Source organism: Gallus gallus, chromosome 13 (assembly GCF_016699485.2).
Source record: "Gallus gallus isolate bGalGal1 chromosome 13, bGalGal1.mat.broiler.GRCg7b, whole genome shotgun sequence".
In the NCBI taxonomy this organism is placed as follows: Eukaryota; Metazoa; Chordata; class Aves; order Galliformes; family Phasianidae; genus Gallus; species Gallus gallus.
In genome coordinates, this window is record NC_052544.1 from 939,461 (window position 1) to 964,755 (window position 25,295).

At 52.5% G+C, this 25,295-nt stretch overlaps 4 protein-coding genes across 4 annotated transcripts in view; all 4 read left to right on the forward strand.

The window, feature by feature from the left end:
* The first annotated feature begins 506 nt into the window (after nt 1-506).
* Nucleotides 507-25,295, forward strand: part of LOC121106708 (protocadherin alpha-3-like) — a 151,605-nt gene continuing 126,816 nt past the window's right edge. The window contains exon 1 of the mRNA NM_001396475.1: nt 507-3,038. Coding sequence (NP_001383404.1) covers nt 507-3,038 — 2,532 coding nt within the window. The remainder of the gene's footprint in view (nt 3,039-25,295) is intronic.
* On the forward strand, nt 9,867-17,560 carry LOC124416950 (protocadherin alpha-2-like). Its single transcript, XM_046900531.1, has one exon. It carries the CDS (start codon nt 10,019-10,021, stop codon nt 12,683-12,685), a length of 2,667 nt encoding a protein of 888 aa, XP_046756487.1. The 5' UTR covers nt 9,867-10,018; the 3' UTR covers nt 12,686-17,560.
* PCDHA2 (protocadherin alpha 2) overlaps nt 17,824-25,295 on the forward strand; it is a 132,274-nt gene continuing 124,802 nt past the window's right edge. Inside the window, exon 1 of the mRNA NM_001111132.1 lies at nt 17,824-20,352. Within this exon, the coding sequence (NP_001104602.1) occupies nt 17,824-20,352 (2,529 nt within the window). The remainder of the gene's footprint in view (nt 20,353-25,295) is intronic.
* The window catches only part of PCDHA1 (protocadherin alpha 1), a 132,274-nt gene continuing 124,802 nt past the window's right edge, over nt 17,824-25,295 (forward strand). Inside the window, 3 exon segments of the mRNA NM_001111126.2 lie at nt 17,824-18,242; nt 18,244-18,261; nt 18,264-19,818. Coding sequence (NP_001104596.2) covers nt 17,824-18,242; nt 18,244-18,261; nt 18,264-19,818 — 1,992 coding nt within the window.

The following is a 25,295-nucleotide window of genomic DNA, read 5'->3' on the forward strand; positions in this document are numbered from 1 at the left end:
AAGAAATGGACATATTCACATTGCAATAACTGCAGAACATATCAAGGGACCGTAGTTCACCGTAAAAACACGTCTGAAAGATAGTTTGCGCCTCAGTGAAAAGCGGTGCGAGTACGGAATCGGCAGGAAGAAAAAAAAAAACACAAAAACAAACGCGAAATACAACAATCTGAAAAAGAAGTGAATCACAAGGAATGAGGACAAGAAAATGGAAAACAAAGCCGAGGCGAACATACAGCTCGGTACCCAGAGAAGCACAGAGGCAATTCCCGCAGCGAGCCACATGATGCCGCTCTGAGCTAAGGAACGCGCTACGCGATCGGGGGAAAGGGAGGGGAACACCTTCCGGTGCCCGTGGAAAAGAAGGCAGAGCAAGAGCGAGCGGCGGGGAGGAGGACGCGCGTCCCGTGAGGAAGGATTCTGTCGGCGAGCGCGGTCGGAGGGCTTGGAGCAGGCACGTCGGGAGGTGCGGGGCGTGGAGAAGGATCGGCGCAGCGGTGAGGGCGATGGTCGGCGTTGGAGCAGCGCGGCGGAGCTGGGCGGCCGCGGTGGTGGTGCTGCAGGCGGCCTGGGCGCTGGTCGGCGGGCAGGTGCGGTACTCGGTGCCGGAGGAAGCCGAGGCCGGTACGGTGGTGGGGCGGCTGGCGCAGGACCTGGGCCTGGAGGCGGGCGAGGCGGAGGCGCGGCGGCTGCGTCTGGTGGCGCGGGGCCGGCGGGCGAGCGTGGAGGTGAGCGGGGCGAGCGGGGCGCTGGTGGTGAGCTCGCGGCTGGACCGGGAGGAGCTGTGCGGGAAGAGCGCGCCGTGCGCCCTGCGTCTGGAGGTGCTGCTGGACCGGCCGCTGCGCGTCTTCCACGTGGAGGTGGAGGTGACCGACATCAACGACAATGCCCCGCGCTTCCCCAACGCCTACAAAAACATCAGCGTTTCAGAGAACTCCCCTTCTGGTTCTCGTTTCCCTCTGGAGGGCGCGTCGGATGCGGATATCGGTTCGAATGCACAGCTCTCCTATACACTGAGCCCCTCCGAGCACTTCGCTTTGGATGTAAAAATCTCCGATGAAGACAGGAAATCCCTTTTCCTGGTGTTAACGCATCCTCTGGACCGCGAGTCGCTGTCCGATCACCGCTTGGTGCTGACGGCGAGTGACGGGGGCAGGCCGGCGCTGACGGGCACGGTGCAGCTGGTGATCTCGGTGCTGGATGCGAACGACAACGCGCCGCAGTTCAACCAGTCGGTGTATAAAGTGCAGCTGCCGGAGGACGCGGCGGAGGGGACTCTGGTAGGGAGGGTGACAGCCACGGACCCTGACGAGGGAATTAATCAGGAATTTTCCTACAGCATTGTTAATACTGTTCCTGCATCTCAGAGAGATTCATTCAGCATAGATCCGCGGACGGGGGAGATTCGACTCACGGGTCCCTTAGATTTCGAAGAAGTCCGTATAAACGAACTGCAAATCGAGGCGAGAGATAAAGGTTTCCCTCCGTTGTCGGGCCACTGCAGCGTGGAGCTGGAGGTGTTGGACGTGAACGACAACGCGCCGGAGGTGTGGGTGACGTCGCTGTCGGTGCCGGTGCCCGAGGACGCGGCGCTGGGGACGGTGGTGGCGCTGCTGAGCGTGTCGGACCGGGACTCGGGGCCGAACGGGCGGGTGCGCTGCGCGGTGCGGCCGCCGTCGCCGTTCGGGCTGGTGGCGACGTTCGCGGGCTCGTACTCGCTGGTGCTGCGGGAGGCGCTGGACCGGGAGCGGGTGTCGGAGTACGAGGTGGAGGTGCGTGCGGAGGACGGCGGGGCGCCGCCGCTGCGCGCCAGCCGCGGGCTGCGGGTGCCGGTGTCGGACGTGAACGACAACGCGCCGGCGTTCGCGCAGGCCGTGTACACGGTGCTGGCGCGGGAGAACAACGCGGCGGGCGCGGAGCTGGCGCGGCTGTGGGCGCGGGACCCGGACGAGGCGGGCAACGGGCGCGTGAGCTACTCGGTGGCGGAGGGCGGCGCGGGGACGGGCGCGGGCTCGGGCTCGGGCTCGGGGTGGCGTCCGGCGTCGAGCTACGTGTCGGTGGACGCGGAGAGCGGGCGCCTGCGTGCGCTGCGTCCGCTGGACTACGAGGAGCTGCAGGTGCTGCAGTTCGAGGTGCGGGCGGTGGACGCGGGGGAGCCGCCGCTGTGCGGCAACGCCACGGTGCAGCTGTTCGTGGTGGACGAGAACGACAACGCGCCGGCGCTGCTGCCGCCTGCGGGCGGCGGGCCGTGGCCCTGGGCTGCGGGCGAGGCGGCGGAGCCGGGGTCGCGGCCGCCGGGCTCGGCGGGTTCGGCGGGTTCGGCGGGCTCGGCGGTGTCGTCGTGGTCGCTGTGGGCGCGGGCGGCGTGGGGCGCGCCGGCGGGGCAGGTGGTGGCGAAGATCCGCGCGGTGGACGCGGACTCGGGCTACAACGCGTGGCTGCGCTACGAGCTGCGGGAGCCGCGGGGCGAGGGCCCGTTCCGCGTGGGGCTGTACAGCGGCGAGGTGAGCACGGCGCGGGCGCTGGAGGAGGCGGACGGCCCGCGGCAGAGGCTGCTGATCGTGGTGCGGGACCACGGGGAGCCGCCGCGCTCGGCCACGGCCACGCTGAGCGTGTCGCTGGTGGAGGGCGCCGAGGCGGCGGTGGGGGCGGTGTCGGTGTCGGCGGGGGCGGGGCTGCGGCCGGCGGCGAGCGCGGAGGGCGGATCTGCGGCGTCGGGAGCGTCGGCGGCGACGAACGTGTGGCTGGTGGTGGCCATCTGCGCGGTGTCGAGCCTGTTGGTGCTGGCGGTGGTGCTGTACGGGGCCGGGCGCTGGGCGCCGCGGGCGGCGGTGCTGGCGGGGCCCGGTCCGGCGACGCTGGTGTGCGCCAGCGAGGTGGGCAGCTGGTCGTACTCGCAGCGCCAGAGCCGGAGCCTGTGCGTGGCCACGGACGGCGCGGGCAAGAGCGACCTGATGGTGTTCAGCCCCAACTGCCCTCCGGCGCCCGGCCCCGCGCCGAAGGAGACGCCTCAGGAGCCGTCCTCTCTTCTGGACACGGTCAGTGCCATTCATCCCTTGCTTTTTTCTTGCTATGATTGTATGATTAACAGTATAAATACTTTCGTTTAACTGTGTATACTTTAGTAAGAATTTCTGGATTCATTATAAATCACTAAGTGTGATCTGCCAGGTTCTCTGTGTATGGCGCGGTTCGTCAGGTTTTGTCGGCTTTACTGCTGTCGTCTGTTGGAGGGGTCTGTGGAAGTGGCAGTCAGCTTTATGGTGCTAAATGCATATTTTTCACATTTGTTGGAGTGAATGTGGTAGTAGCACATGATAGAGCTTGGGCTTTTTCTCCAGTGAATATTGACTTTATATGTAAGTCCCTGCCCGTGAGAGAACACATCATCATTGTGTAGACTACAGAGCTTGTCGAGGAACACAAATGGGAGATGTTTATTGTCTTCTGAATCCTCGTGGGAGTGGGGACATGGTATTGGAATGCTCATACTGTCTTTTAAAGCCATAGGCTTTTAGTCTTGGTTGTTCTTAGGAGGGGGGGATCTTGTCTGAAGGAAATGGTGCTGCTAGGTAGAAGAGGAAGAGAGTCACTGAACAAGAGTTGTATCTCCAGCTCAGCTGGCATTTTCCTATTTGACAAGGGATGGGTAATGGGTTGCCAGTAGAAAAGCTGGAAAAGAGACGGAACACATAGTGCTGCTTGGCATGGATCCCCTCAGAACCTCCTGAACGTCACGTGTCAGGTTTTAACATCGGAGGATGTGTGCTATTCATACTTCTACACTACTGCCTCACTGTATCTGTTGGAAGCATCTTTTGGCTGTCTTCCCTGGGCTTCCTCTTGCCTCGGGGAGAGGAGCATTTAGTAAGCTTTAAGCATCACAGGAGATATTGTCTTTGTTGGGACATGGGGAGCCTGCCAACCCAGTGACTGGTGACAGCAGGTCCACCTGTGTAGTGTGATGGGCTTCTCTAATTCTGTGTTTCCTCACTCCTTGTTGCCCTTGTGGCATTCCTGCTTCTGAAGACATCTGCCACATGCACCTTTATTCACTTGTGTTAGAGTATGGCATTTTGTTGCTCAAAGAAGGAGTTTTTCCCAGTATTGGTGTTTTTGGCTGAATTGTCTGAACTTCACTGCAGTCTTCTCAGTGGTTGTTTTGTTGCTTGGGACGAGAACAAATGCTCTCTGTATTCCATATGTTGGCAAGCCTTGTGTTTCAATAATATGGAATGGGATCTTTTCTCCTGCCAGAAAAATGTCCTACTCAGTTGTTTTTCTTCTCTGTCATTAGAAATATGTGGGTGACAGAAATATGTGGATGAGATGTAGTGCCCTGTGTTCTGGCTGCTTTCATTTGGCAGACGTTTGAGCAGTTGACCATGAGTGTGGGTTCTGACTTTTCCACTCTAGTGTGCTGAGATAGTCATTGAGAGAAAGTCATTAGCTGTCAGGTCTCCCTCTTACTTCCTTTCTGACAGATGTGTGCCAGAGTGTACTACACCCTATCTAGTGTTCTTTCTGTCAATAGTCAGCAACTGATATTACAGGTAAGTCATTCGCATCCAGAGAGTATGTGTTTGAGAGACAGCTATACATTTTTGTTTGGTTGTGCACCCTCCTTCCCTCCTTCCCTCCTTCCCTCCTTCCCTCCCTCCCTCCCTCCCTCCCTCCCTCTGTCTGTCCGTTTCTCCCTCCCTCCGTCTTGTCTGGAGTACATATGCTGTGGGAATTGCCTGTAGGTTTGGAGCTTTTTGGTGATCATGTGTGTACCAATGGGGAGAGCAGTTTTGCACTGGTCAAGATCTCTTCTGTGCATGTCAGACTAGTACTGGGCATACAGGTAATTTCTTAGGAGACATTGTTTGGTGAGTGTAATCGTTGTGTACTTCTCCCAGATTTGTGCATTTTTATACTTGGCTCTAGTGAAGATGGCATGGACTGTTGTAGCATAGTTCGTTCTAAAATTTGAACATATATGCAAATCCTGAAATAGCAGCTCAGCATTCTTTTTCTGTGTAAGAAATTCTTTACAGCCACCTGCATGTTTTTTGGAGAACTCACTGCTGTTGGATGAACTAAAGTAAGTAGTATGACAATAAAAACTCTGCCAACTCACATGCATTTTATAGTATATTCTCATCTTCTCCGTGTAAACGTGGCATCTTCTCAGAGTGTGTAACAGAGAAGTCTTTTGTTCGTCTGTGTTCACTGTGCTGTGCGCTATGATGCTTGAGAATTTGCTTTAATGTCTGTAGAAGAAGAGAATTCCATGTGTGCTGGACATGAGAAAGCCTGAAACAGCTCTTCCAAAGTGTAGGTTATCTTGGATCATTCAGTTTTGTTGTTGTTGTTGGGTTTTTTTTTTTTTTTTTTTTTTCATACAGAAACACCTTTATCAATAGCAAAGGTCAGATCTCAGGCATTGTGGGACCATTTATCTGAGCCACTGCTCAGTGAATGTAGAGGTGATGTGCAGACAGCTACCCAAATGCAGGAGAAGGGACACTGTTGTCCTGTATCCTTGGCTTGTTTTCTCTTTGGCTGATGTTTTTCCAATTAAAACATCCTTCTACATTTTTTTGGAGCAAGCTTAATTTAGACCTTAGCACATCTCTATGATACCTGAAAATAAAGCAATGATCTTTTCGGTGTCTGTGGCATTCTATTCTCACATCTGTGAATACAGCATGAAGGCCAAGTAGATCTAGATATTCCGGGTAAGTGGATGAACTTACCAAGTGGGTAAGTAGAAGAAGTACATATTATACCCTCTTTGAACACCTTTTCTTCCTGGACTTGTGTGGAGTGAGCTTTGTGGCTTTGTTGATAGAAGGTCTGTCCCAGGATCTATGTGCTGGTTAAGATGTTGGTCTCTATCCAGACCCTTCCTTCCATTTGCTAAATGAACCTGCAAAATATCGTGCCTTGTACAATCATACTTGTAGCATTCCTGCCTTTAATAATAGCAGACCCATCTGCCTGTACCTGGAAAAGTCAACAAAATGTCTTTTAACTGGGCGCGATGCATTTTTTCTCTGTCTGTGTGTTTGGGTAATCATGATGTAAGTTTGCAGAAAATCCCTAGATGGAAAGAATAATAATGCAGAACAAAGCATGTTCTGCTACATTCTGAGTGATTGGAGTATGTTAATGAAAGTTGCGGTTCCCAGCTGGTGCAGTATCTGCTGGAGGTCACTGCTGCTGTTTTGTTTGAGCTGCTCTACTCAGGAGCACCACAGGAGAAGAGGACCACACTTCATCTTCTGAGTCTGAACTTCCACTGTGCTCTGTGTGGAAGGATTTGGGATAGGAAACATGATGTGTCTGAATGCTTCCTCAGGGGGATGAGCGTGTCATTTGTTGGGATAGAGGAATGTGGTTCAGGTACAAACATGAAGGAGGAAGAAGTGTTTGACATTATATATTTTTTTTTACACTGGCTGAACTGAACTTCAGTAAGGCCTTTGACACAGTACCCTGCAATATCCTTCTGTCCAAATTGGAAAGGTGTGGATTTGATGGGTGCACCTTTTGATGGATGAGGAACTGGTTGCAAGATGGAACCAGATAGTACCATTCCATGGCTCCTTGTCTGGATGGAGATCAGTGATGAGTGGTGTCCCTCAGGGGTCATTGCTGGGACCAGTGTTGTTTAGTGTCTTCACTAATTAAACTGACAATCAAACTATGTACATCCTCAGTAGATTGCAAATGACCACCAAGGGGAGATTGATACACCAGAAGGATGGGATACCACCCAGAGAAACTCAGACAGTCTGAGTGGGCCCATGAGAACCTCATGAGGTTCAACAGTTCCAAGTGTAAAGACAATTGGGTTGTAGTAACTGCCACTAACAGTACAAGCTGGATGATGACAGGATGGAGCACAGCCCTGCTGAAAAGGACTGGTATTACTGATGGATAGCAGCTGGACATGAGCCAGCACAATGCCCTAGCAGCACAGAAAGCCATCTGTACCCGGGACTGCATCAAAAGCAGCGCAGCCAGCAGGGCAATGGAAGAGATCTGCCCCTCTACTCTGTGCTGTGAGACCTCATCTGGAGTGCTGCATCTAGCTAGGGAGTGCTCAGCACAGGAGAGGCACAGACCTGTTGGAGTGTGTCCAGAGGATGGCCATAAAAATGATCCCAAGAATGCAACACCTCCCTACAAGGATAGGTTGAGAGCTGGGTCTGTGCAGCATGGAGAAGAGGAGGCTCTGGGAGACCCGACAGTTGCTTTTCCTTATGTAAAGGGGAGATAAAAGAAAGAAGGGGACAGATGCTTCAGCAGGATCTGTTGTGATAGGACCAGGGGAAATTATTTCAAACTAGACAAGTGGAGATTTAGATTGGATGTAAGGAAGAAGTTATTTGCAGTAATGTTGGTGAGGCACTGGCTCAGGGTGCCCTGAGAGGTGTTGGATGCCCCGTCCCTGGAGACATTCAAGGTCAGACTGGACGGAGCTCTGAGCACTCTGATCTTGCTGTAGGTGTCCCTGTTCACTGCAGGGGGGTTGAACTGGATGATCTTTGTGGGTCCCTTCCAGCTTCTGTGGTTCTTGTATGATTGTAATTGCAGAAACAAAAAAAGAAGCAAGCAGTGGGAGAAGCATTTACTATGAGTGAAAGAAGGGGACCTGTTTCCCACTTTTCTCCTCTCACTAATTCTTTTTAAGACATAGAGCAATCACTTGTGAACCTCTTCTTCACTGTATTTAGGCTAAAAGTGATGTTTATTTTCCTGTAGAAGTGTAAAGAAGGCCATGTGAATAGAGTATTATTAGAAGGAATTCTATTAGATCAGAAGGTTTCTAAGAGTGGAACACCAATCACTGTTGCTGAGACAGCTAACAAACAAATACATTCATTACCTTTCATGGCACACCTGTTTCACATGAATAACAAATGTGAAAGATCAGTTGGCTCCTCATGGTAAATAAAAAGAAATGCCCTAAACTAGAACAGTGAAAAGTGCTGCAGGTAAGTGCTCAGACAAAAATTATATGTATATATTTTAAAATTTCTGAAGCATGGGGAATAGAGAATGGCAACAACGAAGTGAGTGCTGGAGTTCTGAGGGAACTATCTGATTTAGTTGCCAGTCTCAATAATATTTGAAAAGTCATGGCAATCAGGTGAAGTCCTTGATGACTGGGAAAAAAGGCAACATCACACCCCTTTTTAAACAGGGTAAGAAGAATGACCCTGAGAACTTCTGACCTGTCGGTCTCACCTCTGTGCCAGAGAAGATCATGGAACAGATCCTTCTGGAAGCTATGCTAAGGCACATGGAAGACAGGGAGGTGATACAGGAGAATCAGCATGGCTTCACCAAGGGCAAATCCGGCTTAACCAACCTAGTGATCTTCTGTGATGGTGTCACTGCATGAATGGACAAGGGAAGAGCCACTGATGTCATCTATCTTAACTTCAGAAAGGCCTTTGACATGGTACCCCACAACGTCCTTCTGTCCAAATTGGAAAGATATGGATTTGATGGGTGGACTGTTCAGTGGATGAGGAACTGGCTGCAAGATAGAGTCCAGACAGTGGTCAATGGCTCTATGTCTGGATGGAGATTGGTGACAAATAGTGTCCCCCAGGAGTCAGTGCTGGGACTGATACTCCTTAATATCTTAATATCAGTGACATGGACAGTGGGGTCGGGTGCACCCTCAGTAGGTTTGCTGATGACATAAAGCTGTGGCATGCGGTGATCACATCAAAGGAATGGGATGCCATCCAGAGGGACCTAGACAGGCTTGAACAGTGGGCCCAGGTGAATCCCATGAATTTCAACAAATTTAAAGAGAAGATCTTGCACCTGGGTTGACACAACTCCCATTACCAATACAAGCTGGGGGATGAAAGGACTGAGCACAGCCCTGCCAAAAAAAAGACCTGGAGGATGGCAAGCTGGACATGAGCCAGCATTGTGCCTTTACAGCCCAGAAAGCCACCTGTAACTTGGTCTGCATCAAAAACAGCATGGCCAGCAGGGAGAGGGAGGTGATCCTGGCCCTCTATTCTGCGCTGGTGAGGCCTCACGTGGAGTACTGCATCCAGCTGTGGAGTCCTCACTATAGGATAGACATGGACCTGTCGGAATGTGTCCAGAGGAGTACTACAAAAATGATTACAGGGGTGCACCATCTTCTACAGTGAGGGTGGTGAGGCACTGGAACAGGATGCCCAGTGTTGTGGATGCCTCGTTCCTAGAGACTTTCAAGGAGAAGCTGGATCAGGCCCTGGGCAACTTCATCTAGCTGTGGGTCTTCCTGTTCAACTCAGGGGAGTTGGAATACATGGCGTTCAGAGGTTCCTTCCAACCCTAAGAATTCTATGATTCACTGATTCTATGAATCCAGCACAATACACAGAGAAGTGCAGAGGCAATTCCAGCAGAGAGCCACATGATGCTGCTCTGAACAATGCATGTGTAAGAAGGACATGTGAGCAGAACGCATCTGAGACTACTGAATAAAATGGAAAGGATCCCTAACATAAAGAAATGGACATATTCACATTGCAATAACTGCAGAACATATCAAGGGACCGTAGTTCACCGTAAAAACACGTCTGAAAGATAGTTTGCGCCTCAGTGAAAAGCGGTGCGAGTACGGAATCGGCAGGAAGAAAAAAAAAACACAAAAACAAACGCGAAATACAACAATCTGAAAGAGAGGTGAATCACAAGGAATGAAGACAAGAAAATGGAAAACAAAGCCGAGGCGAACATACAGCTCAGTACCCAGAGAAACACAGAGGCAATTCCGGCAGCGAGCCACATGATGCCGCTCTGAGCTAAGGAACGCGCTACGCGATCGGGGGAAGGGAGGGGAACACCTTCCGGTGCCCGTGGAAAAGAAGGCAGAGCAAGAGCGAGCGGCGGGGAGGAGGATGCGCGTCTCGTGAGGAAGGATTCTGTCGGCGAGCGCGGTCGGAGGGCTTGGAGCAGGCACGTCGGGAGGTGCGGGGCGTGGAGAAGGATCGGCGCAGCGGTGAGGGCGATGGTCGGCGTTGGAGCAGCGCGGCGGAGCTGGGCGGCCGCGGTGGTGGTGCTGCAGGCGGCCTGGGCGCTGGTCGGCGGGCAGGTGCGGTACTCGGTGCCGGAGGAAGCCGAGGCCGGTACGGTGGTGGGGCGGCTGGCGCAGGACCTGGGCCTGGAGGCGGGCGAGGCGGAGGCGCGGCGGCTGCGTCTGGTGGCGCGGGGCCGGCGGGCGAGCGTGGAGGTGAGCGGGGCGAGCGGGGCGCTGGTGGTGAGCTCGCGGCTGGACCGGGAGGAGCTGTGCGGGAAGAGCGCGCCGTGCGCCCTGCGTCTGGAGGTGCTGCTGGACCGGCCGCTGCGCGTCTTCCACGTGGAGGTGGAGGTGACCGACATCAACGACAATGCCCCGCGCTTCCCCGCCGCCTACAAAAACATCAGCGTGTGGGAAAACTCCCCACTGAATTCACGCTTCCCGCTGGAGGGTGCGTCGGATGCGGATATCGGTTCGAACGCGCAGCTCTCCTATTCACTGAGCCCCTCCGAGCACTTCGCGCTGGATGTGCAGCGGGGAGATGAGAATCTGGAATCATTATTCTTGGTTCTCACAAAACCGCTGGACCGCGAGTCGCTGTCCGAGCACCGCTTGGTGCTGACGGCGAGTGACGGGGGCAGGCCGGCGCTGACGGGCACGGTGCAGCTGGTGATCTCGGTGCTGGATGCGAACGACAACGCGCCGCAGTTCAACCAGTCGGTGTATAAAGTGCAGCTGCCGGAGGACGCGGCGGAGGGGAATCTGGTGGCGCGGGTGGCAGCCACGGACCCGGACGAGGGAATTAATCAGGAGTTTTCCTACAGCATCGTCAGTTCTGTTCCTGCATCTCAGAGAGATTCATTCAGCATAGATCCGCGGACGGGGGAGATCCGACTCCGCGGACTACTTGACTATGAAGTCGTCCGTTTATGCGAGTTGCAAATCGAGGCGAGAGATAACGGCTTTCCTCCCCTGTCAGGACACTGCAAGGTGGTTGTGCAAGTGCTGGACGTGAACGACAACGCGCCGGAGGTGTGGGTGACGTCGCTGTCGGTGCCGGTGCCCGAGGACGCGGCGCTGGGGACGGTGGTGGCGCTGCTGAGCGTGTCGGACCGGGACTCGGGGCCGAACGGGCGGGTGCGCTGCGCGGTGCGGCCGCCGTCGCCGTTCGGGCTGGTGGCGACGTTCGCGGGCTCGTACTCGCTGGTGCTGCGGGAGGCGCTGGACCGGGAGCGGGTGTCGGAGTACGAGGTGGAGGTGCGTGCGGAGGACGGCGGGGCGCCGCCGCTGCGCGCCAGCCGCGGGCTGCGGGTGCCGGTGTCGGACGTGAACGACAACGCGCCGGCGTTCGCGCAGGCCGTGTACACGGTGCTGGCGCGGGAGAACAACGCGGCGGGCGCGGAGCTGGCGCGGCTGTGGGCGCGGGACCCGGACGAGGCAGGCAACGGGCGCGTGAGCTACTCGGTGGCGGAGGGCGGCGCGGGGACGGGCGCGGGCTCGGGCTCGGGCTCGGGGTGGCGTCCGGCGTCGAGCTACGTGTCGGTGGACGCGGAGAGCGGGCGCCTGCGTGCGCTGCGTCCGCTGGACTACGAGGAGCTGCAGGTGCTGCAGTTCGAGGTGCGGGCGGTGGACGCGGGGGAGCCGCCGCTGTGCGGCAACGCCACGGTGCAGCTGTTCGTGGTGGACGAGAACGACAACGCGCCGGCGCTGCTGCCGCCTGCGGGCGGCGGGCCGTGGCCCTGGGCTGCGGGCGAGGCGGCGGAGCCGGGGTCGCGGCCGCCGGGCTCGGCGGGTTCGGCGGGTTCGGCGGGCTCGGCGGTGTCGTCGTGGTCGCTGTGGGCGCGGGCGGCGTGGGGCGCGCCGGCGGGGCAGGTGGTGGCGAAGATCCGCGCGGTGGACGCGGACTCGGGCTACAACGCGTGGCTGCGCTACGAGCTGCGGGAGCCGCGGGGCGAGGGCCCGTTCCGCGTGGGGCTGTACAGCGGCGAGGTGAGCACGGCGCGGGCGCTGGAGGAGGCGGACGGCCCGCGGCAGAGGCTGCTGATCGTGGTGCGGGACCACGGGGAGCCGCCGCGCTCGGCCACGGCCACGCTGAGCGTGTCGCTGGTGGAGGGCGCCGAGGCGGCGCTGGCGGCGGTGGGGGCGGTGGGGGCGGTGTCGGTGTCGGCGGGGGCGGGGCTGCGGCCGGCGGCGAGCGCGGAGGGCGGATCTGCGGCGTCGGGAGCGTCGGCGGCGACGAACGTGTGGCTGGTGGTGGCCATCTGCGCGGTGTCGAGCCTGTTGGTGCTGGCGGTGGTGCTGTACGGGGCCGGGCGCTGGGCGCCGCGGGCGGCGGTGCTGGCGGGGCCCGGTCCGGCGACGCTGGTGTGCGCCAGCGAGGTGGGCAGCTGGTCGTACTCGCAGCGCCAGAGCCGGAGCCTGTGCGTGGCCACGGACGGCGCGGGCAAGAGCGACCTGATGGTGTTCAGCCCCAACTGCCCTCCGGCGCCCGGCCCCGCGCCGAAGGAGACGCCGCAGGAGCCGCCCTCTTTGCTGGACACGGTCAGTGCCTCTCGCGGCCTCCTCTCCCCTTCCTTCCTCCCTTCCTATCTTTCTTTTCATTATTCTGGGAGAACTTGTGGTGGAGTATGTGATGTCCTGTTTCCTTGCCAGGTTTAGTTTAAGAAGGTGATTCTGGATTCTAGATCTGTTGCTGATTTCTTATGATTCATGCTGTACAAATGCTGTTGGTGGTGTGCAGCATTTCTTCCTGAGTTTTCAGGATGTTTGGAATACATGGAAGGTCAGTCTGGTTGCGCCAGAACAGCAGGCAGGATTCAGTGTCATTGGTGTCACTAGGTGCTGTCTTTGGATATGGTTTCTTTTCAGAAACTCTGTCTTCCTTTTGTTTTGGTCTCCTTATAAAGGATTGTGAAACAAGGCAGTAGTTTAGAGTTGAGGGTTATGTTTGTGATGTAAAACTTCTGTATTTCGATTTTCATGGTAGAGTTATAATGAGAAGCAGTATGGACTTTTCCTATTTTTATTAGTATTTTTTAAATTTTTTTAGTTTGTTGTTGTCTTCTTTGGTAATGAAATTTATTCAGAGAGAATAGCGTGGCCATATTCATGGAAATGGGAATACATACTTATTTCTAATAGGAATGCTGTTTCCATGCTGAGCAATTTAAATTGTTGTGACCTCCAAGACTGGTTTTATGAATGGCATTTTGCTACTTCTTCTCTTCTCTGCCTCCTCTGACAGTCTTTAATCCTTTTCTGTACATTTTGCACTTGAAACCTTCATGACTAATGCTTTTGGTTGCAAGAATAGCCCACATATGTAAATATCTAAAGGACGGGTGTCAGGAGGGTGTGGCCAGGCTGTTTTCAGTGATGCCCAGCAATAGAACAAGGAAACAAACTGAAACATAGGAAGTTCCATCTGAATGTGAGAAATAACTTCTTTACTATGAGGGTGACAGAGCACTGGAACAGGCTACTGAGAGAGGTTGTGGTGTCTCCTTCTCTGATGATACTGTAAACCCATCAGGATGCTTTCCTTTGCAACGTACTCCAGGGAACGTGCTTTAGCAAGGGGTGGAGTAAGTTGATGTCCAGCGGTCCCTTCCAACCCCAGTGATTCTGTGATTCTATTTAATTGTGTGAAATCTTACCACGTGTGGTTGCAGAAAGTGGCGTTAGCTTCTGTGTCTGCTGGTGTTGTGATGTTGATGCCTTTTCATGGAGGAAAATAAATGATTGTGCTCTTAAATTGGTGTAGTTTTGCACTTGTTTTCTCTGCTGGAAAAAATGATTTGACTTACGCAGTCCTCTCTTGATGTTCTTTCACCATTGTTATCAGCATCAGCCACAGACTTAGAAAATCTCTGGAACTCTGTCATCCGAGAAAACGTCACAAATAATTCTGTACAGTTACTATTATCAATTACAGTGCTCTTCTTGATGTTGCCTGGGCTATTCCCTCACAGAATGAAATCAGTGACTATTGCTTTTAGAGGTGTCATGACGTTGCTGTTAGAAATAGCGTTGCTTACAGGCCTGTAACATTTTCATCTGATATGACAGAAGCACTGCAAAACAGGAATGGCCAGCTGCACAGTTTCTGCTGCATTCTGCATGTATACAATAGTCTCTCTTTGTTTCTGTTAATGGCGCTATCATTGATAGGAAAGTTGTCCAAAATACAGTCAGCCTCTGTGTGAGAATTGCAAATGTGGCACCTGTGAGAAGTGAACATAGCAATGACAGGGAGTAAGGTCTGTTTTTTGCTGATGTGATGGGTGGTCCTAAACAATGGAAAAACTTGTGCAAGGGGAAGGACATCATTTGGAAGAGGATGGGGCATGTCATAAGAATGAGAGAGATCTGCTTGTCTTGAGAACAAGTGCCTAAGAATGTGGAATTAACAATGTCCATTTCAAAGCCAGAGGTGGAATGGGCCCAGAGCATTCTGGGCCAGGATCCTTGCCTGGGTTCCCAGAGATGGGATCTGGTGGTTTTCCTGCTCTTGAGGTTGTATGTAGTACCAGTCTTTCTGAGCATGCGAGGCTGTGTGTTATTCATGGTGCCACATGATTAATTTGGTTTATTTGCTTGGAGACTTTCTGTGTTTTCTTCCCTGGAGGAATCACTGAAGCATGTAGAGGAAGACCTGGTATGCTCAGAGAAGTGAAATAATTGCATATTTATATATGAGACATGGGGAGGCCTTCAGACAAACAGTTGTTGACACTACAGCCATTTCACAAGGTGTGATGAGTTTTCTCAGGTGCATGTGTAGTCAAATTCTGTGTGCTCTCACTCCCTATTGTCCTTGTGCCATTCCTGGTTGGGAAGACATCTGTCACGTTTGTGTTTATTCACTCGTGTTCGAATGTGGAATGTTGTTGCTCTAACAGTGGCTTTTCACAATATTAGTAGTTCTGCCTGGCTGTAGTGGGCCTTCCCCTGATCTTCCCTCTTCTCGTATTGTTGCTTGGGAGGGGAAGAAGTGTGCTCTCTACTCCAGATGTTGGCAAACCTTGTGTTTCAATGATGTGCAATTGGATCTTTTTGTTTCTTTCTCCCTGTCAGATAAGTGTCCTACTTCATTGTTTTACTTCTCTCACACTGGAAGTATGTTGGTGATGGTGAATGGGATGTAGTGGACTGAGTTCAGGTGGCTGTGACATTGCAGACCTTTGAGCAATTGGCCATGAGTGTGCGATATAGCTTTTCCACACTTGTGAGCTCTGGTACTCATAGAGAGAAAGTCATTAGCTTTCAGGTTTCCCTCTTGCTTCCCTTCTGGTATATGTGTGCCAGGGAGCACTGCATGCTATCCAATATAATGTTCTTTTTGTGAACAAGCATCTGCTCCTGTTATGGGTAAGTTGTTCTTATTAAAGGAATATGTGATCAATAGACAGCTGTATGTTTCAGTGTTTTGTTGTGATTCCTTTCTGTTGGAGGGAGCGAACATTGCCTGAGGGCTGGAGCCTTCTGCTGATGAAGTGCATTTGTATGGGGAGAGCAGTTTCTGCCACAGGCAGAAACAGTTCCTTCCTGGGTTGTGTGTCAGCCTAGAGTTGGAAATAGAGGTGATTTTTTCAGGAGACAATATTTGGTGGGTATAATCATCGTGTACTTGACTTCTCCCCCATTTGTGCACATGCCGAATTGGCTTTGGTCTGATGGTGTGCCATCTTGTGTCAGGGCTCATTCTAAAATATAGATGTATACACAAAATCCTGAACAGCAGCCCAGGTCACTTTCTCTGAAGAAAAAAAGTTCTTTACAGCCACAGGTATGTGTTTGTATTTTTTTATTTTTTATTTTTTGGAGGACTCATCAGTGTTGGAGGAAGTAAACTAAGGCATTTGGCAATAGATGCTCCAACAACTTGGGTGCTTTTCACAGAATTTTCTCAGCTTCTCTGTGTGAACCTGATAGTTTCTCAGTATAGATATAGATAGTGTATAAGACAAGTTGTTTGTGCATTTGTGATGAGTGTGCACTGCTACGATTTGTGAGGATTTGCTTTACACTCGATAGAAGAATAAAATCCCACATTGGCTTGATTTGAGTTAGAACAGAACAACTCTCCCACGATGTAGGTTATCTTGGATCATACAAATGTTTATTATGCAATCTTAATTTTGACCTCAGCCCAACTCTAAGTTACCCGAAAATAAAACACTGCTCATTTTGCTGCCTGTAGCGTGTGTATTCTCATCCCTCTGAGTATGGCATGAATGAGGAGGTGATCTGCTTATACCATGTAAATGGGTGATCTTAGCAAGTGGGTAAGCAGAAGAAAAATACATTTACCCTCTTTAAACACCTTTCATTCTGGATTCACGTGGAGTGAGTTTGGTGGGGTTTTTTTTATATAAAGTCTGTCCCAGAATTTCTTTCTATGCAGCGGTCAAGACATTGGTCTCTATCCAGGCCATTACATCCTTTTTCTACATGAAGCTGCAAAAAAAAAAAAAAAAAAAAAAAAAGTCTTGCAGAACATTACTCGTACCAATCCTCTATTTGCTCACAATCTGCCTGCACCTGGAAAAGTGAACAAAATGCTTTTACACAGGGCAGGACTCATTACTGTCTCTATCTGGGGTAATACTAATGTGAGCTCACAGGAGATACATAGATGCAAAAAACGGAAATGCAGAACAAAGCCATTCCATTATATTCTGAACGTGTTAGGAACGTGTTAATGGAAGTCTCCATCCCTGGATGATGCACTGTCTGACGGAGGTTGCTGCTTACCTTTTTCATGAGCTTGTCTGCTTAGGAGCATCACAGAAGGGAAGGACCACACTTCATCTTCAGAGGCTGAACATCCACTCTGCCCTGCATGAAAGAATCTGGGATAGTAAACGTGCTTTGTCTAAATGCTTCCTCGGAGCAATGAGCCTGCCACTGGTCGGGGTAAAGAAATACAGATAAGGTACAAAGATGCAGGATTAAGGAGAGTTTGTCCTTGTGATTTGAATTTGCACAGTGTGAACTCATCAGAAATTAAACACAAATAAACTGTGAGGAAAAGCCACTGGTCATGTGTGTAAGAAGGGGAACTGTTTTCCACTTTTATCCCTGTACTCAGTCCTTATAAGACTTAGATGACCAGCCAGTGAACCTCAGCTTCCCAGGCTAAAAATCAAGGCTAAAAATGAAATTCATATTAGATACCTTTTGCTCTAAGAAATATATAGAAGGCCACAAGAATGGAGCATGTTTTCAGAAACATTTCAGGTAAACCACATGGCTTCTAACAGAGGAACACTGATAACATACATCGTGGAAGATGTACCACTAAGCAAAATTCAATGGACTTCCTACATGCCCATTTCACTTGGAAAGGAGGGATGAAAGATAACTCGAAGTCTCATTGGAGCTAAAGCGATGTGCACTTCTGCGGAACAGGTAGAGTACTGTAGATAAAGATTCGGGAAAACAAAGAAGAAAAAGAAAAAAAAAAACAACTGAAAGAGCAATGGAGTGAAAAGAATGAAAAATGGTAAAGATGAAGCGAATCCGGCGCGACACGCAGAAAAGCACAGAGGCAATTCCCGCAGCGAGCCACATGATGCCGCTCTGAGCTAAGGAACGCGCGATGCGATCGGGGGAAAGGGAGGGGAACACCTTCCGGTGCCCGTGGAAAAGAAGGCAGAGCAAGAGCGAGCGGCGGGGAGGAGGATGCGCGTCCCGTGAGGAAGGATTCTGTCGGCGAGCGCGGTCGGAGGGTTTGGAGCAGGCACGTCGGGAGGTGCGGGGCGTGGAGAAGGATCGGCGCAGCGGTGAGGGCGATGGTCGGCGTTGGAGCAACGCGGCGGAGCTGGGCGGCCGCGGTGGTGGTGCTGCAGGCGGCCTGGGCGCTGGTCGGCGGGCAGGTGCGGTACTCGGTGCCGGAGGAAGCCGAGGCCGGTACGGTGGTGGGGCGGCTGGCGCAGGACCTGGGCCTGGAGGCGGGCGAGGCGGAGGCGCGGCGGCTGCGTCTGGTGGCGCGGGGCCGGCGGGCGAGCGTGGAGGTGAGCGGGGCGAGCGGGGCGCTGGTGGTGAGCTCGCGGCTGGACCGGGAGGAGCTGTGCGGGAAGAGCGCGCCGTGCGCCCTGCGTCTGGAGGTGCTGCTGGACCGGCCGCTGCGCGTCTTCCACGTGGAGGTGGAGGTGACCGACATCAACGACAATGCCCCGCGCTTCCCCGCCGCCTACAAAAACATCAGCATTGCAGAATTAACCACTATGCCGGGGACCCGTTTCCCTCTGGAGGGTGCGTCGGATGTGGATATCGGTTCGAACGCGCAGCTTTCCTATACACTGAGCCCCTCCGAGCACTTCGCGCTGGATGTGCAGCGGGGAGAGGAGAATCTGGAATCATTATTCTTGGTTCTCACAAAACCTCTGGACCGCGAGTCGCTGTCCGATCACCGCTTGGTGCTGACGGCGAGTGACGGGGGCAGGCCGGCGCTGACGGGCACGGTGCAGCTGGTGATCTCGGTGCTGGATGCGAACGACAACGCGCCGCAGTTCAACCAGTCGGTGTATAAGGTGCAGCTGCCGGAGGACGCGGCGGAGGGGACTCTGGTGGCGCGGGTGACAGCCACGGACCCGGACGAGGGAATTAATCAGGAGTTTTCCTACAGCATTGGTAATACTGTTCCTGCATCTCAGAGAGATACATTCATCATAGATCCGCGGACGGGGGAGATCCGACTCCGCGGACTACTTGACTATGAAGTCGTCCGTTTATGCGAGTTGCAAATCGAGGCGAGAGATAACGGCTTTCCTCCCCTGTCAGGACACTGCAAGGTGGTTGTGCAAGTGCTGGACGTGAACGACAACGCGCCGGAGGTGTGGGTGACGTCGCTGTCGGTGCCGGTGCCCGAGGACGCGGCGCTGGGGACGGTGGTGGCGCTGCTGAGCGTGTCGGACCGGGACTCGGGGCCGAACGGGCGGGTGCGCTGCGCGGTGCGGCCGCCGTCGCCGTTCGGGCTGGTGGCGACGTTCGCGGGCTCGTACTCGCTGGTGCTGCGGGAGGCGTTGGACCGGGAGCGGGTGTCGGAGTACGAGGTGGAGGTGCGTGCGGAGGACGGCGGGGCGCCGCCGCTGCGCGCCAGCCGCGGGCTGCGGGTGCCGGTGTCGGACGTGAACGACAACGCGCCGGCGTTCGCGCAGGCCGTGTACACGGTGCTGGCGCGGGAGAACAACGCGGCGGGCGCGGAGCTGGCGCGGCTGTGGGCGCGGGACCCGGACGAGGCGGGCAACGGGCGCGTGAGCTACTCGGTGGCGGAGGGCGGCGCGGGGACCGGCTCGGGCTCGGGCTCGGGGTGGCGTCCGGCGTCGAGCTACGTGTCGGTGGACGCGGAGAGCGGGCGCCTGCGTGCGCTGCGTCCGCTGGACTACGAGGAGCTGCAGGTGCTGCAGTTCGAGGTGCGGGCGGTGGACGCGGGGGAGCCGCCGCTGTGCGGCAACGCCACGGTGCAGCTGTTCGTGGTGGACGAGAACGACAACGCGCCGGCGCTGCTGCCGCCTGCGGGCGGCGGGCCGTGGCCCTGGGCTGCGGGCGAGGCGGCGGAGCCGGGGTCGCGGCCGCCGGGCTCGGCGGGTTCGGCGGGTTCGGCGGGCTCGGCGGTGTCGTCGTGGTCGCTGTGGGCGCGGGCGGCGTGGGGCGCGCCGGCGGGGCAGGTGGTGGCGAAGATCCGCGCGGTGGACGCGGACTCGGGCTACAACGCGTGGCTGCGCTACGAGCTGCGGGAGCCGCGGGGCGAGGGCCCGTTCCGCGTGGGGCTGTACAGCGGCGAGGTGAGCACGGCGCGGGCGCTGGAGGAGGCGGACGGCCCGCGGCAGAGGCTGCTGATCGTGGTGCGGGACCACGGGGAGCCGCCGCGCTCGGCCACGGCCACGCTGAGCGTGTCGCTGGTGGAGGGCGCCGAGGCGGCGGTGGGGGCGGTGTCGGTGTCGGCGGGGGCGGGGCTGCGGCCGGCGGCGAGCGCGGAGGGCGGATCTGCGGCGTCGGGAGCGTCGGCGGCGACGAACGTGTGGCTGGTGGTGGCCATCTGCGCGGTGTCGAGCCTGTTGGTGCTGGCGGTGGTGCTGTACGGGGCCGGGCGCTGGGCGCCGCGGGCGGCGGTGCTGGCGGGGCCCGGTCCGGCGACGCTGGTGTGCGCCAGCGAGGTGGGCAGCTGGTCGTACTCGCAGCGCCAGAGCCGGAGCCTGTGCGTGGCCACGGACGGCTCGGGCAAGAGCGACCTGATGGTGTTCAGCCCCAACTGCCCTCCGGCGCCTGGCCCCGCGCCGAAGGAGACGCCACAGGAGCCGCTCTCTTTGCTGGACACGGTCAGTGCCTCTCGCGGGACGTTCGCCATTTATTTTCTTCATTTCTTTCTCTTTCTGCCGTTTCTTTCTTTTTTTTTTCCCTTTTTTTCTTTCTTTCTGCCGTTTCTTCCCATGTACTTCTTTGTCTTTTGCTATATCCCGTCTGTTTATTTCACGTCCTCCTCCGTGTCTCCCCCTCTCCTTCTTCTTTCAGCCCTCCCCTTGTGAACATATGTGGCTACCGGAGTCCCGGGCCCGCTCCGGTCATTGCTGTTTTGGTGCTGGACCTGGCCATGCTCTCAGCGCTCTGCCCTGGGACCATGTCCCCGAGCAGGACCTGCCAGGCGCTGTGAAAGCTGAGGAAAGATGAAGAAGTTGTGGGAGAGTGGGCTATGAATTTTTTTCTCATTTTTCCATGATGAAAAATTGTGATACCGTTTTCATCTGTATGTGATCCAGTGTGATTTTTTTCTTCCTACTTCTCCCACCATCTTCTTCACATTAGATATGTTCATGGAGTACCGTTGGATGTCTTCCAATTTTTCTTGTTGCAACCTTGCATTAGTTTTCCTTCTCTCGATTTAATTTATTTATTTTCATTTCTTTGTTTATTGAACATTCACATCTGCGCTGTTGTCCATCCAAGTGCTACTCAATTGTTGGTTTGGAACTTCTTTCTGAGTTTAGTTTTCCAGTATCTGAGTTTTTCTTTTATTATCTTTATTATGCAGTAAAACAGAGCCTTTGTGTTGTCAGTTCTGTAGACACTGTTTCCTGGAAGTGTCTGTCACTGAAGGCCTGCTAGACTTGAAAGGTCTTTCTCTTGATGTTTGTTTACTGCCTTTGGTGATGCTGAGTGTAGACTCTTTGGATATCTGTATCTGAAATTCTCATCTGTGTGAGATGTGGTGGTAAATGACACTGGTGTTTGAGGTTTCTCTTTCCCATGGCGTATTTTTCTCAGCTTTGAGTCAGCTGACAGAGTCACCAGAGAAGTCAATGCATTTTCCCGCATCCTTTCCAACCACGCTATTACTCCTCTGCTGCACAGACTGTCCTTGCCAATTCCTGCCAACCTCTCTGTTGTTCTCTGTGACAGAGAGCCTGAGGCCTTGTGCTGAGGTTGGTCACTTCCAGGTGCTGGTAGCCATGTCCCATATGCTTACACCTGCTTCTGCAACGTGTGATCTGATGCAGAGCCATTAGCACTTGAAAGCTTACTGATTAAAATGTTACTTGTTTCTTTATTTAGTCTGGGAGAACTTGTGGTGGGGTATGTGATGTCCTATTTCCTTGCCAGGTTCAGTTTAAGAAGGTGATTCTGGATTCTAGAGCTGCTGCTGATTTCTTATGATTCAAGCTCTACAAATGCTGTTGGTGGTGTGCAGCATTTCTTCCTGAGTTTGCAGGAGGTTGGAAGACATGAAAGGTCAGTCTGGTTGTGCCAGAACAGCAGGCAGGATTCAGTGTCATTGGTGACACTAAGTGCCGTCACTGGATATGGTTTCTTTTCAGAAACTCTGTCTTCCTTTTGTTTTGGTCTCCTTATAAAGAATCATGAAACAAGGCAGCAGTTTAGAGTTGAGGGTTATGTTTGTGATGTAAAACTTCTGTATTTCGATTTTCATGGTAGAGTTATAATGAGAAGCAGTATGGACTTTTCCGATTTTTATTAGTATTTTTTAAATTTTTTTAGTTTGTTGTTGTCTTCTTTGGTAATGAAATGTATTCAGAGAGAATAGTGTGACCATATTCATGGAAATGGGAATGCATACTTATTTTTAATAGGAATGCTGTTACCTTTCTTCCTTTCCGTCCTTCCATTCTTCTGTTTTTCCGTCCTCCTTTCTTTCCTTCCTTCCTTTTCTTTTGTCTTCTTTGCTCTTGCTTTTGTTTTTGATTCCCTTCCTCTGTTGTAGATCTTTGTCTATTGACTCTATTGTTTCCCTTGGTCTTGCCCCAGAGTGGGTACTGTATGAAGTGGTGGGATCAGAGCCCACTGCTGCTACTTATGGGTTTATTTCAGTGCTGGTTACATCTTGCCCAGATGCACTCTGGGACATGTGGTAGTGCCTTTTATTTTTGTGATGTTCTGATTGGGAATGCCTATTTTCATGATTTTAGCTCTACTAATTTTCTTGGCTTCTGCTGTGCCACATTTCCACCTGAGACTGCTGAGAGGCTGCAAGTCATTAACGTTCTGCTGCTGATAGTTATGGAGTCACTATTGACTTCCATTGTTTAATTGAATTGTGCTCTTGTGAGTGGTAATTTCTTGTGAAAGAACTGTCGTCCCCATTTTTGGTTGTTCAGTGATTGAAATGTGATGCAATGTGATAGATGTTTCTTTAGGGTTTTCTACGTGGAGACTTGTGTTTGTATATGGGGAATTAGTAGGACGTGCACTGCTTTCTTCTGATATTCTTTCAGTGATTGCATCAGCAGCCATGCCTTCCGAAAGGTCGTTTATATCAAATACAAGGGAGAAAGAAAAAAACAAAAACAGAAACATGGAAATATATCTGTAGAGTTTATATCAAGCATAACATCTCCCTTGCTTTTTTGAAATAACTTATTTAAGCTGTGAATAATATTTCCATATGAATCTGTGGAAGAATTGCAAAACACTGAGAGTTGCCTGCCTAGCATCTTCCAGGCACTATGTATCTGGCACTGTTTGTCTGATGTGGTTGAGTTTGCTGCTCTGATTGCTGGAAAGGATCTGTGAAAGCCATCACCAGGCCTGGGGTGAGAGATGCAGTTGTGGCTTCTGGTGCAGGTGAATGTGGCAGTGGCCCTGAATAGGGCCTGTCCATTTCCTCCTGTGAAGGGTGACCTTGAGTGGAGTCTCTTCTTCTTGAGAGTAAAAGAAATCATTGGGAAGACCATCAGGCATGCTGTAAGTCAAGAATGTGAGGTGTTTGCTTGTCTTCTGCATCCATGTTCAGAGTGGAGAGTAGGGGTTACGTGGAGGCTGCAAGAAACGGGAGTTGGAGGCCTTCCTGATCATGAGATAGAAATAGTGTGGAAATGCCCTCTGTTTCTTTTGAGGTTATGAACATATCTCTGGCATCAGTGATGAATTCCTCCCAGTCTTCTGTAATTTGTTGACCCCATATAATTACTCAGTCATTCGTGGGAAATGGAATGGAGATTTCGCTGTTGTGTTTCATGGTGACGTGAATGTTTTGCCCTTGTGTGCCAGGTGAACTTGAGTTAGGCCTCATTCTTTCAGGATCTGAAGACCTTTAAGGAGAGCAATTCAATACACTATCTTGCTATTAAACTGTCTTCCAGCTGGTGTGTGCGGTTTTGGCTTTGTATGCACACTTGATTTTCCTTCCTGGAATCATTTGGCACTGTAGGCCTGCTTTGAAACAGATGTACAGTCTGGCCATTCAGTCCTCTCTTTCTGAGCACGAACACTTGCTGCTCATGTTGATGGTGTTGCAAAGTGGGCTCATCCTACTGGTCATCTCTGAACCCGATGAGTTTTCTTGCATCCATTTGCACTTTGGGAAGAGGAGAAATGAATGAACTTCCTACTCATAGTGAACCTTGCATGTAGAGATTATGAAGAGAAATCCTTTGGTTTCTTCTATAATTTAAGATCTATTACTCTGTTGGTGGCCACAGATTCCCCCAGTGTGATGTAACTCTGGAAGTATGTTCACCACACCTCAGCTGTCTGTAAATCATGCTGGTATCTACCAAGTTTGTCTGCTCATAAGCTGTTTCCTCCTTATCGCTAATCCTTCTCAGTAAAAGCTGGGAAACAAGGTTACCGTTGATACTTGGGGTTTCTTTCTACACTCTTTGAACTAATATGAATTTCTTCACTTTCCTTGGGACCAGAAAGTTATTTCTACAGAGGAAGACACAGCCAAAACAATGTTACATTTTCCCTTTATGTGTATGCTACTAGTGTGTGTTGAAATAATGGTTTAGAGAAAAACACCATGAGGCAGCAATAAGAAACTGTTATTTTTCCATATTCAGGAAGACATTTTGTTAGGGGACGACTTTAGATGATCTTGCTGTGCCAGTTCCATGTATCCCTCGATGCCACTGTGTTCTTATCTCCTGTGAATGCTGATAAAAATTCTGTGCTTCTTTGCTTGTGCCATATGATGTGCTCGTTGGTGGCAAGAGGATGAGCAGTTCCTCCCACCAGAGACAGTTCCTTCCTCTGGTACCTGTCCAATAGAGGAAATAGGTTGGAAATGCAAGATGTAGAGTTGTGACTGCTTTCTGGTGAATGCTTCCCTCTTATTTTGGGAAAGTTGCTCAGAGCTGTGGCAGTACTAATGACAGAACCTGTAACAGATCTGATGTAGAGCTTGGTATCCTTTCTGTCTGAGGTTGCTGAGATGATGCGAAGCATCTGAGTGTGGTTCCTGCTGCTAGTAATACCCTGACAGCCACCCAGCTGTTCCTGATGTCTGTGGTGAGGGAAGGGGAGGATCTGCACAGCCCTGGGTCATGGTGAGAGTGAGGCTTAGAACTGGGTCCAGTTGGTGGGGTGGATCAGTGTCCAGGTGTTGTGGCAGTGATTCTGTGTCAGGCATCAAGGAGGGCCTGAGTGTTCGGTGTTGGTTGTCCTTAGCAGTGAAGAGTCTTGTCTGAGGGAAGAGAGGTCCTTGCTAGAAGATGGAACATGTCATTGAATAAGAGCTGGGAAATGCTGTCTGAGGTAGAGATCCTATTTGCCACAACACAGGATGGAGAGAGCCATTAGAAAAGCTAGAGAAGAGGCCAGGATCACAGTGCTGCCTGGCCAGATTCTTCTCTGATCATCCAAAAATTCAGCTATGAGACGTTTGTGTGAGAGGTCGTATGTTACTCATGGTGCCAACTGTATGTGTTTGAAGTGTTTATTTGCTGTTTTCCCTGGGCATCCTCTTGCCTTATGTAGAGAACGACCTACTAAGCGAAGAGTAACAGAGCAGGTATATTCTTTGATG

Bases quoted from the DNA above. Each gene is read 5' to 3' on its own strand.
- LOC124416950 (XM_046900531.1), top strand. From the start codon at position 10,019: ATGGTCGGCGTTGGAGCAGCGCGGCGGAGCTGGGCGGCCGCGGTGGTG.